The sequence below is a fragment of the Thunnus albacares genome, chromosome 9 (assembly GCF_914725855.1).
Source record: "Thunnus albacares chromosome 9, fThuAlb1.1, whole genome shotgun sequence".
NCBI classification, from domain to species: Eukaryota; Metazoa; Chordata; class Actinopteri; order Scombriformes; family Scombridae; genus Thunnus; species Thunnus albacares.
Genome location: NC_058114.1, coordinates 12,565,686 through 12,578,938, shown reverse-complemented (window position 1 = coordinate 12,578,938; position 13,253 = coordinate 12,565,686). Strand labels below are relative to the sequence as shown.

The window sequence follows — 13,253 nt, the reverse complement described above, 5'->3', positions numbered from 1 at the left end:
TTCAAGAAAAGTTAGTTCAAGAAATCAGTATTGTTTAGAATTGTTCTTCACATATAAAAGAGGCTTTGAAATTGCAACAAAAAAGTATTTTAGAAGTTTAGAAGTGATACCTCAATATTTTGACTGCCTGACACCTAAAAATCTACAGCATTTCTTCTTCTTTGGTGTTTTCAGGGATTCCTCAGCTGGTCCTGCTCACTAAAATAGATGAAGCCTGCCCTTTGGTGATGGAGGATGTGAGAAATGTCTATAAGAGTGGTTACATTAAGGAAATGGTAAGGATTTTATACAGAAAAAAAAAATTAGGAGATTTGTTGTAATGTTTTTTTTTCCTTAGTTTTTGCTTCTTGGAAAGATATGAGCTGAAAAACCACAAAGTCTCTCAAAATTTTAAGTTATTTTCAGGTTTAGATAGATTCAAATCTACTTGACTGTGTAGGATTGAAGACACTCTTAAAACAAATCCTCATTTTACTCTCTGTGAGTCCTTCACACCAGGAAGTCACATGAGAAAATGATGTTGCATGTTAAATTAGACCTTAATGGCTCACATGTAACAGCTCTGGTGGTGAACAACCTGGGAAGTTTACATTCCTGTGACTCCTGTGAAGCGTCTTGGATGAGTGGCGAAACATTTGATTTACATCAATCTAGTGAATAGCTTATTCTAACTTTTATTTGCTCAAATGGTTTTTTCTCTCCTGTTTTTCTTCAACAGGCAGTGTTGTAACTGCAGTGTTTGAGCACTAGTACATGATGGCTGGTTATCAAACCAATATATCGAATATTTATTGTCATGTGTTTTATTTGGCTTGTAATGGGTAGCCATAACCAAACTCATACTCTTTTTCAACACTTTCACAATTGGCACAATTCTCTGTGGTCTTCAGAAGAAATATTTTAAATCTTTTGTGTTTTCTGATGCAGATGCAGGAAGCAGGTGCTCGGCTTGGTGTGCCTTTGTCCTCTGTTGTTCCCGTGAAGAACTACACTGAAGACTTGCAGTTGGACACAAACACCGACATCCTGCTGCTCATCGCCATCATCCACATGCTTCACTATGCTGATAATTACGTTGATGATGTTACAAACAAATTTTTCACGGATCTATGCATGTGATCCTGCCTAGTGCTAGTTCATTGTGAGCCGTTCTTATAATACATCCATGGTGTTAATGGAGTGAGCAGTGAATCCCAGAATAGGCTCTATGCACGCAACACCCCTGTCCCCCCCCCCCCCCCCCCCCCCCCCCCCCCCCCCGTCCCCCTTTACAGTAAGCTACATTTAACCCTTTCAGTAAACTATTTTGCTTTTGGCTTTTAGTGGGACATTTCATTACAACTTAAGTTTGGCAAGCCAACACATCAGACATTTATGATGATAAAAGTATGCAAATGTATTCTTTACTGCATTGCATTAAGTTGTGCATCTTCATTTTTTTGTTCTTTGTTTCATGTGATTGAGGCTCCAGTCAGTTAAGTTTGTTAGTGCTCATCTGCACAGAAAACTGCATACGTTTTTCATTTCAGTTTTTGTTCTCCTCATGTACTCCTCCATACAGTTTTACTGTTACATTACATGTTGTCAAGTTATATGTATAAATTGTACCACCACATACCTTTCAATTTGACATGTTTTTTTTTCCAGTTTGCTTTTCCAATTTTCCTTACATACACAAATTGTATATGTGAAGTCATGTGTAAACTAAATGTGATTTAGGACTATTGTTGGATAATGTATTTAAAGAATTACAAAAAATATTTCATATTTTTGTTGTTTCACATCCTGAGTAAAGTCTTGGAAGAAACATCACTGTACCGATAGTTTCAAGACTAAGAAAATACAGTATTTAGTCTGTACATAGTCCACTGCTACCAAACCATTCATGACATTTTGGTTTTTAAGTCATTCCAGCTCTTTTCTTTTTCATGAGGTTTTGTTGTAATAATTAATTTTCTTTACAGTTTTTGTCTTTTTGCTGCCAGAAAAACAACTTTCCAGTTATTCAGATGTTTGCGATAATTAAATGTTTATGTTGCATGTTATTTACAGTCAGCTTGTGCTTTGAGTCTTGTCAATGACAATAAAAGCTCTTGCTGGTGTCGCAAACTGTCTTAGTGCATGTGACAAAGAGGGCAGACAAGTCAGGTTAAAGTGCTTGAATTTTTTATTGTAAATAAAAACACAACTATTCACAAAATGCAGAGGATGAAGTGAGGAGTCTCACAGCCTGAGGAAAGAAGCTGCTCTGTAGTCTGATTTTTTTTTTTTAATCTCCTGAAAATAAGAATCTTGTGTTTTCGTTATCTTACAAATTGCCCTTTATATCTACATAGGGAGCGGGTTGCTATGTTGCACCGCCATTTTTCTATAGTAGCCCAGAACGGACAAACCAAACCAAACAGCTCTAGAGAGGGCCTTTCATGTTTTAGGTCCTCCTACACGCTTGGAAGGGGAGGGTGATGGGAGGTGTATTCATTTGGTCGCAATCTGCAACCTCACCACCAGATGCCAGTAAATCCTACTGTTATGACCCGGCTCAGGAAGTCACAACAAAAAGGGAGACCACACCATGGCAAACATTTAAGCAAAGAAGCTTTATTAAGCAATATAACCAAATAAGATCAAATTAAATCAGATTAAAGGTACAACTAAATATATAAAGTATGTGGAGATCAGTGAGATCAGTGTGAGGTGCATGAATGGTGAGGGTGTGTGTTTAGGTGTTGCATGAAAGGAAAATAAATAACAAAAGCAACAAAACTAAACCAAACCAAATTGGGTAACTGGAGGGGAGCGCAGAGAGGGTTCCCTCAGCGGCAGAGTGGCAGAGAGGGCGAGAGAGACTACAGCTGATGGTTAAGTAACGTCAGTACACTGGGCCCAGGTGCACTGAGTCACTGTAATGAGTCAATTAGTCACCTGCAGGGGAGACACACAGATTAGAGACAAATACAACCAAATACAACAGGGATCATCATACTACACACCGGTCCTTTAAGTGTATGTTACATTTGAATGTTTCTTAGTGTATTTTTCTTAGTCCGTATTCTTTGCATAAGTGGCCAAACTGACAGTGATGTCACATAGAGATATTTCCAGAAGCTACAAGGGAGTTTATTGGAAGCACATTCAGCAAGCTTTATAGTAGCATCAGTCTCTTTGACCAGTGGGCAATGGAGCCATTAGACAGGTTGGTTCAGGGATGTGTCCAGAGTCACGAAACAGGCATCATCTGACTAATGAAAAGATTATTGTAAAATTGTTGGCAACTGTGTTAAGATTGCAAATGCAGCAATGCAGTTCTTACAGAATGCATTAACTTTTAGTAATGTTTTTAACCCTAATCAACACGTTTTTATAACACAGAATAAAATCAGCAGCAAATCACATTTTATTGAATAATCTGTTCTTTGTATCAAGAGTATCAGGCCTCATACAAGAATCATTCAAAGGAATTGTTCTTGAGTGGCACATACAGGTGGTTTAAGGAAACATTCATCAATTTTCCTGTAATTAGAATTTTCTCTCAGGTAGAATGAAATTTCCTAGTGGTCCAGACTGTCATAGTCATCATGTAGAGATAGTCTGCCTTTCTCCACAGGGGGAAAACACCTTATTTGATTTAGGGATTACAATGAAATTTAAAGTTCACATGTTTCTGAAAATACCTTATTTGAAATAAATAAACAAACAAATAATAAAACTAAATACATATATAAACTAAATAATTGCAATGCCCTGATCTGAATTACTTTAAAGTTGACATGTTTCTGAAATCAACTAAAAATATAAATAATTTATAAAATGAATGCAAGATTATTATTGTATTCATACTATCATCATCATTATTGTCAATTTACTGTGAGGTTCGACAACTTTTTTTTAGATTGTATGATCTTTGTATATTTATATATTTTGACTTGGTAACTTTAATGGTTCAATCATTGGTAGGAAAACTCTCACTGTGAAAGCTGCTTCAGTACCTTTATGCAAGTTCTCCAACATCCTCCTTAATAACACCTGAAAATACATCTATTATATAATATTCTCTTGTTCATCTTTGTAACTGTCACGTCGCCCACCTTTACTTTAGATACAGGCTCTGTTGACACATTGTTGGTAGCTTCATAACTATTTTCTAATTGTTTCCCTAATACCAGTACTGACATTGCTACATTTTTTATGTGATCGACTGCTGATTTCGGACCGCAGGACTTTAAACTCTACAATGTGACACTGCTCATTTTACTCTTTAGTAAAGATATTTGAAAAATGGCCTCAAACACAACAGAACAGATAATTTTAAACGAAACTCATATAGATTTAGGTTAGTGCATGAGGCCCACTGTGTGCCAAATAGTTGTGCTAAACACCTGGGCATAAGTTCCTTGCTGTAAGTGTTTGACAGAATATGTGGGAAGCAAAGTTTTATTTGTTAATTCCTCCCATGTATTAAACAACTATTTCTACACTGGGCTTTAAACTTGGATACAGTGAAACATATTTGTCTGTTACCTTTTGAATTACACACTCACCAGTCACTTCATTGGGAACACCTATGCAATCTAATGCAATCAATTCTGCCATAAATTCTACTTATACAAAGCTTATACATTTTCAGTTTCAGTGTTTGTAATATTTTGCCCCCCTCATGTATGTAAAGAGTGGACAAAATATCAGGAACACCTTTCACCATTGTTGTACTGGATTGCATTAGACTGCACAGGTGTTCCTAATAAAGTGGCCAGATAGGCTACAGTACATTTGAAAATAGCAGCTAGTGAACTGCATATAATGCTATTAATATGCTTTACTGTAGTGCAATGTACTATATCATATACAGTATGATATAAATCGATGATTGAAAAAATAGTGAATCAATGGTTCTGATGTTATAATGAATGTGTTCCACATGCCATGATCTGCAATGCTGCTATGCTTGAGTGGACATATTATACCAGCTATTTTAGATTATGATGGACTCGGTGTCTGTGCAATATGCTGTTTGCCATGTTTACTGTGCTTTACTGTTTTTAATGTGCAATTCTTCACAAACTGTCATAAATTTGGAAACCATGACTGCTACCATCGTGGAAGTCAACTAGCTATGCCCAAGAACTCTCTGTCACAACCAGCCCAAAATCAACCAATGACCTTTTCACCAAAGGAAAAAGTTCTTTATCTTGTAATGTTTCAACAGGAAGAGGAATGAGCTGATGGACATTATTAAGGCCTACAAACCAATGGTCATCTTTGTTCCCCAGTGTCGGGTCTTGCTCATAGGAGCAGTTGGAGCTGGAAAGTCCAGTTTCTTCAATTCTGTCAACTCTGTATTCAGAGGCCACGTGACCAGTCAGGCCATCGCTGGCTCCTCTACCACCAGCCTCACCACACAGGTTAGTTCTTTACATTTATTAATGACATAATTATTTCCATCTGTGATAATTGATTTCAAAATGAAAATCCCACCCAGTCCCCATTCTATGGTCTGTTACACATCACCCTGTACAGTTTCGTACCTACACTTTGAAAGCGGGAAGAGAAGGAAAACCTCTGCCAATCATCTTGTGTGACACCATGGGATTGGAGGAAGGCACAAGGGCGGGGCTTGATATAGATGATATCAGCAATATCCTCAAAAGTCATCTGCCTGACCCTTATCAGGTACAGCTTTTTATATATTCAGTAGGATAGTGAATGTTTGAACCATTGATTCGGTTGTAGTAACCTCCAACTGTATCACTCAGTTCAACCCCTCTGCTCCTCTGCAATGGGAGGCCAGCGGCTATCGAAGGTCTCCAGGCCTCAAGGACAAGATCCACTGTGTGGCTTACATCATGGATGCCTGCAAGATTTCCATCATACCCACAAAGCTGCAGGAAAAGCTGGACGCTATCTGCAGAAAGGTCAACTTAATGGGTCAGTAAAATTGAGTCCTGACATACACACAAGGGGTAACTACTGAATTTCTGGTCTTTATCTAATATCTTTAAATATCTATTCTAAAAAGACATACATACTTTGTGACATTCTGTAGGCCAGTCACCAGATTCATTTTCCTAAGTATTAACACTAATCCAGGTGATTTCATGCCTTACAGCAGCACGACTTTGATGACGTAGATGTGCCACAATGTAAAGATAGGCTAAAAACACAAGGAACAACACACTACAGAAATATTCAAAGTATCACAGCCATCTCAATGGAGGTATGTAAACACTTCAAGCAATCCTGCAGATGTGGTCTCCAGCGGATTAAAGGTAGATGTTTTCCTGAGGAGTGAGACCTGGCTATCAGCACCCACATATCTTTTGCATCCTGAACAGGACTGGCCTATGAGTCCAGTTTGTTGGGGGCAAACTTCTACCAGACAATCCAGAAGTCAAAGTCAGTGTTGCAGTGAATGCTGTATAGAGTTCAGAGGATGTGGATGCAACCACTCATCTAATCTATCATTTCTCCTCTTGGATTTGTTTGAGAGGGTCTGTGGCTTGGATTATTTGGCTAAAGAACTTGCTCCTATCCTTAGTCAGAAGAGGAAGAGTTTGGACATGGCTTTCACTCAGTCTGACTTAAGTGAACAAAAGACGATTTCCTCAGATTACGAAAAGGAGGTGGTCAAAGACATGGCATGTAGAGGTTTGCTCACAGTAGATGAGCTGAGATGAGCTAGTTGGATATAGATTCCTTTGTCAATGCACTATGATGATTCATAGCAAGACATGTCCAGGTCCTGAAAATACAGTCTGACAATGGATCAAACTTTGTTGGAGGAGAGCGTGAGCTGATCGAAAGTTGGAATCATGCCCAGATAAATTACATTCTCCTTCAGAAGGAGATCAAGTAGGTTTTTAACCCTCCAACTGGTTCACACCATGGGGGAGCTCAGGAAAGACTGATTAGGTCTGTACGAAGGTCTCATTTCCATCCTCAAGGTACAGAATCTCAATGTGGAGGGACTTCGCACTGTCTTCTGTGAAGTAGAAACCATCATTAACAGTCGTCTGATCACCAAGGCTTCTACTGACCCTAATGACCTGGAAGCATTAATGCCTAACCATCTTTTGGTATTAAAGACCTCCCCATCTCCACCACCAGGAGAATTCCAAAGAGATGACGTCTATGCTCATCGCTGCTGGAAGCAAGTCCGGTACATGTCTAATTTGTTCTGGAAGCGGTGGACCAAGGAATACTTGCCACAGGAAACTTGCAGGAATGTCAGAAGTGGCCTGGCAATAGGTGCAACTTTGTTGTGGGGGACATTGTGCTCATTGTGGATGAGACAGCGCCTTGAAACTCATGGATTATGGGAAAAGTCATCCAAACCTTCCCAGATAGGAGAAGATTTGTACAAAGGTTGTGGATTAAGACCAAGAATAGTTGTTTGAAAAGGCCCACAACCAAGGTCTTTCTTCTACAGGAAGCAGAAGTCTGACTCCCAGGTCTGAGAGGACAGTTTTGTTTTTACAGTTAGACTGACTTTACTGACTGACAGAGGTGGTGGTAAAGATCACTCTAATAAGCTATGTGCTTTACATGCATGTCACATGGGTGTAGTCAGGAGGTAGTGTTAGAGTGAATGAGGGAATATATTCACTTGTATGGTAGCATGGAGAGGGGGTGAGTAGGGAGAGTGTATTTTTTGTTGACCGCTCTTACTGCAATTATGTGTGTAATGCTCATGGCCTTGCCTTGCCTTGTCTGCTTTACTCTGCTTGTATGCTGAAAATATGGACGGTGGAAATAAACGATCGGACGTAGTTGCTTGGAAATGGCTTTGTTGTTTGTGTAGCAAGTCAGCAGCACAATGCTCCCTCACTTAGCCTCTCAGTGACTTTTATTTTTTGTTCATAGTCAGGTGTCCATATGAACACTGAAAGAGATTTTCCTTGCTGTAATCATTCCTCGTGTTCATACTGGCTGTTAAAAGAACCCCTTTAAAAGTTGCAGTTACAAAGTCACCTTTTTCATAATAGTTAACCAAGTATGTGTGGTCACATACAAAAATGTTTATCTGAAGCTTGTATGAGGCTTCAGATAAATGTCAGAATTAGTCATATCAAGTGGATATCTGCCACATTTACAGTCTATTTAGCATCAAATTCCCTCTTTCAAATTCTTCATGTTTCCTCAGATAGTATTGAGCTGTTGAGCTGCGGTGGAAGTATAGTAACAAAAAGAGGGACTCTAAAACGACTGTAACATTGAAAGATACTGACTTGATTTGACTCATTTGGACTGAAGCTTAATATTAGCTTCAGATAAACTTTTAAATACATTTTGCACAAAAGGAGAGCTGTGGATTTGGTCTCCCCATCACTTACAGTGTAAGTGCATTATGAAGGGATCTTCTAATAGCCATTATGAACAGGAAGAATGATTACAGCAATAAAAACATGTTTCCATGTTCATTTGATCACCTGACTTGAAAACTTGTGAATCAGCCTGCCAGGCAGCATTCTGTTTAAACATGAACAAGTGTCTACAGCAAACACAGTGACGCTACCTTCTCTCAACTCAACCGTCAGGTAAGACTGAAAATATACATGGTTTGCTTATTTTGCCCAAACTTTTTTGAACACTTTGATTTTTATTATTGAAGGTATGTGGTGCTGATGTGACATTCAACATTTAAACTGTGCTTGATAATCGGTTGTAATGCTTAATACATTAAAAAAACAAACAAACAAAAAAAACTCTCTGTCTGGATTAATAGCCCACACCTGGAGCTGGGCCTTGATCACCTGAGTGATTTAATCGGGTGGATGCCATGGATGTGATTGTTAAGGTTTTAAAATTGATTCTTTAAGAAACTGCACTCTAGTGTGATAATGTTAAATTGCTTGTGATGTGGGGAAAAACACATTTGGTCTTTGTATCTTTGCTGCAGCAATTTGTAGGTGTGGCAATCATGTCTTTGTCAGTGAGAGGAAATCGAAAGTTAAGTGTTCTGCCTTAACATGTACCGAGCTGTGGCAGACTACTTCTTTGTCTGTTTGAGAAGAAATCTGATCATAGTTTCGGGCTGAATCTGCCCAGGTATCTAAAAGTTTGTAGATGAAAAATGATCAAAAGAAAACTTACTTTTCCATGTTTCAAGAACTAATTCAAGAGTTGAAAATAAGAAATCAGAAAGTACATTTAACTAGTTTTATTGTATACATTGTGTTATTCAAGACTGGACAAACTGAATTAACAGTAGGAATGTTAATTCCTCCCATGTGTTAAACAACTATTTCTACATGGGAGCTTTAAACTTGGATACAGTGAAACGTATTTGTCTGTTACCTTTTGAATTACACACTCACCAGTCACTTCATTAGGAACACCTATGCAATCTAATGCAATCAACTCTGCCATAAATTCTACTTATACAAAGCTTATACATTTTCAGTTTCAGTGTTTGTAATATTTTGCCCCCCTCATGTATGTAAAGAGTGGACAAAATATTAGGAACACCATTCACCATTGTTGTACTGGATTGCATTAGATTGCCTTGCAAGATAAGACGGTGATAGACAGATGGTTCATCCAAACATGTGCCAAGTATGTGTCATGTGCCATGGAAAGCAAGTGAGCTCACCTCATATAGATTTAAGATAAGAATGCATGAGGCCCAGTGTGTGCCAAGTACTTGTGCTAAAGTACTTGTGTGAGTTATATTGTAAGGAAGTCAAATTTGTTTTTAAATGAAAAGGAGTTAGATAGGTTTACAATTTTTCAAGTCTGTCTTAAAACAACAGTCAGGTGCCCATGTGAACACTGAAAGAGGTTTTCCTCACTGTAGTCATTCTTCCTGTTAATACTGGCCATTAAAAGATCCCCTTCAAATCTGCTTTCAATGTAAATGACATGGGCCAAAGTGTGTCCACACAGTCATTTTGTGCAAAAATGCATTTTATTTATTTATTTTTACCAGTTTATTTATTTGGTTTTCAGCACACAGTATTAGCAATATGATAACCAACATATTCCTGCTTGGAAAAATACAGAAAAAAATAAAATAGAATAAAATAAAAATAACAGAAAAAAATTCACAATAAAAATACAAAAGACAATAATAATCAATGGATGATAAGATAGATAACACTAACAAAAGTTGTGTTGTTTGAACTGATTTGACAGAAGATAAAAACATTTACAACTGGTTTACCAAGTATGTGATGATCACAAACAAAAATGCATTAAAAAGTTTATCTGAAGTTTATATGAGGCTTCAGCAGTCTGAGTTTGTCTTATCAAGTGGATATCTGCCACATTTACAGTCTTTTTAGCATCAATCACCTCTTTGTGTTTCCTTGGACAGTGTTTCCCTGTTGAGCTGCAATTGAAGAGGGACTTTGGTAGTAAAAAGACTGTAATGTTGAAAGATATCTACTTGGTTTGATTCATTTGGATTATTGATTGATTGATTGATTAGCTTCAGATAAACTTTAAAATACATTTTTGCACAAGAGGACTGCGGATTTTGTCCCCCATCACTTACATCATAAGTGCATTATGAAGGGATCTTCAAATGGCCATCATGAACAGGAAGAATGATTACAGCAAGAAAAACATTTCTCTATGTTCATTTGGTCACCTGACTGTTGTTCCAAGACAGACTTGGAAAAACTGTGAACTTATCTTTAAATTGATTTCACATCAGAGTCAAATACTTTCAGTTTCATTTCTGTCAGCTGGTATATACCAGCCTGCCAGGCAGCATCCTGTTTAACCTGAACAGGTGTCTGCAGCAAACACCTTGATGCCACTTCCTCTCAACTCAACTGTCGAAGGGAGAAGGAGGTAAGACTGAAAATATATGAGGGTTGCTTATTTTGCCAAACTTTTTTGAACGCTTTTATTTTTATGATCGATGGTATGTGGCGCTGATGTGACATTCAACATTTAAACTGTGATGGATAATTGGTTGTAATGCTTAATACTTTAAAACAAACAAACAAAAAACCCAAACAAAAACACTCCCTGGATTAAAAATAATACAGTTTTAAAATTGATTCTTTAAAAAACTGGACATCAGTGCGATGATGTTAAATTGCTTGCGAGGTGAGGAAAAAACTTTTGGTCTTTGTATCCTTGCTGTAGCAATTTGTAGGTGTGGTAGACCATTTCTTTGTCTGAGAGGAAATGGAAAGTTAAGTGTTCTGCTTTAACATGTACCAAGCTGTGGCAGACCATTTCTTCTTCGTCTGAATAAATCTGAAGTAGAAAATATATAATATAAATAATATATAATGTAAGAAATCTGATTATAGTTTCAGTCTGAATCTGCCAAGGTATCTAAAAATGTGTAGATGAAAAATCAAAAGAAAACTTAGTTTTGCATGTTTCAAGAAATAAATGGAGTGTTGAAAATAAGAAATCAGAATGAACACTTAATTAGTTTTATTTTATACATTGTGTTTTTCAAGATTGGACAAACAAATGGACAATCTTTGTATCCTTGCTGCAGCAATTTGTAGGTGTGGCAATCATTTCCTTGTCAGTGAGAGGAAATCGAAACTTAAGTGTTCCGCCTTAACATGTACCAAGCTGTGGCAGACTACTTCTTTGTCTGTTTGAGAAGAAATCTGATCATAGTTTCAGGCTGAATCTGCCCAGGTATCTAAAAGTTTGTAGATGAAAAATGATCAAAAGAAAACTTACTTTTCCATGTTTCAAGAACTAATTCAAGAGTTGAAAATAAGAAATCAGAAAGTACATTTAATTAGTTTTATTTCATACATTGTGTTTTTCAAGATTGGACAAACCGAATTAACAGTAGGAATGTTAATTCCTCCCATGTGTTAAAAAACAATTTCTACACTGGGCTTTAAACTTGGATACAGTGAAACATATTTGTCTGTTACCTTTTGAATTATACACTCACCAGTCACTTCACTGGGAACACTTGTGCAATCTAATGCAATCAACTCTGCCATAAATTCTACTTATACAAAGCTTATACATTTTCAGTTTCAGTGTTTGTAATATTTTTGCCCCCCTCATGTATGTAAAGAGTGGACAAAATATTAGGAACACCTTTCACCATTGTTGTACTGGATTGCATTAGACTGCACAGGTGTTCCTAATAAAGTGGCCAGATAGGCTACAGTACATTTGAAGACAGCAGCTAGTGAACTAATTGATGCTTTCATTGTGTTATCACATTTTATCAATCATAACATTACAGGAATATAAAACATTTCATGTTTCTTTTGATCCACTCAGTTCCAGCCCAGAAATATGCATGAAAAGAACATGTAAAACTCTAATTTTAACTGTATTTAATTTGCACCTCTTTTTTAACCATTTTTATTGTGGAATGGAGTTTTATGATGTTATCAGTGGTTTTATGTAAATGGTATTCATCTCTTATGTTCTGTAATCAGCGTTAGTTGATTAGAATGAGAGCACTCTCATTTCAATGATTTTACAAAGAATTTGAACTTTGATGATTAGTTACAACCCGTATGATGCATAAATGTAGTTTATCCTGGCGGATTAACCAAGCTACAGTAAGTTAGGATAAATATCCTGCAATTTAATGCATTTGTGTTTTTTTTTTGTTTGTCTTTTTTTGTATTTAGACATTGAAGTGAGAAAACATCAGAGGTTCAGTCAGCATCCTTTAGAAACTTCTGCAGACCAACCATCCACTATGAACTCCATGCTAACCAGAAACCAGCAGAAAACAATCTGCTCACAGCTGGGAAATTTGAAGCTACAGCTGTTGTACAAGGCCAGCGTCCATGGTTTCACCGGGCCAGCCTTCCACCAACATGGTGACAACCGCTGTCCCACAGTGTCTGTGGGCTATAATACCTCTGGTTATGTGTTTGGAGGCTACACCAAACAACCTTTCTGTCAGTCTGGACAGTTTGTGTATGATGACCAGGCCTTTCTCTTCACCTTCAATGGAGAAAAGCTCAAAAAATATCCAGTCACCGATCCAAGATATGCAGTAAAAATGATTGGTAACTCTGGTCCATATTTCGGAGAAGCATTGGTTCTTGTCAATGGAAATCAAGCAGTAGTTCATAGCAATCCAGGAAATCACTACAACTTCAATGCTGCAGACATGCATGGCAACGACCTCCAGCTGACTGAGTGTGAAGTCTATCAAGTTCAAGTTGAGGGTGAGTTAACTTTAAATAACCGTATTTGATGCCTTGCTGTGGGAAATACATACAAGGTCTATGATATATTTCATGATGTATCATGATCTGAGCACCACCAGTATTTAATTCCATCATATTATTGTCCAC

The 13,253-nt window shown here is 37.4% G+C and overlaps 1 protein-coding gene across 6 annotated transcripts in view; it reads left to right on the top strand.

Moving 5' to 3' along the window:
• LOC122988760 (interferon-induced protein 44-like) overlaps positions 1–13,253 on the top strand; it is a 33,766-nt gene that overhangs the window by 16,792 nt on the left and 3,721 nt on the right. For 2 of the 6 annotated variants that reach the window (XM_044361353.1, XM_044361354.1), the window contains 3 exons: positions 5,515–5,667; positions 5,751–5,922; positions 12,576–13,124. The exons of 1 other annotated variant lie outside the window; for it this stretch is intronic. In XM_044361353.1, the coding sequence (XP_044217288.1) occupies positions 5,515–5,667; positions 5,751–5,922; positions 12,576–13,124 (874 nt within the window). Of the gene's footprint in view, positions 1–174; positions 276–927; positions 1,173–5,267; positions 5,400–5,514; positions 5,668–5,750; positions 5,923–10,646; positions 10,792–12,575; positions 13,125–13,253 lie in introns of those variants that run through there. 3 more of the 6 variants (XM_044361352.1, XM_044361357.1, XM_044361359.1) reach the window with 3 other exon arrangements.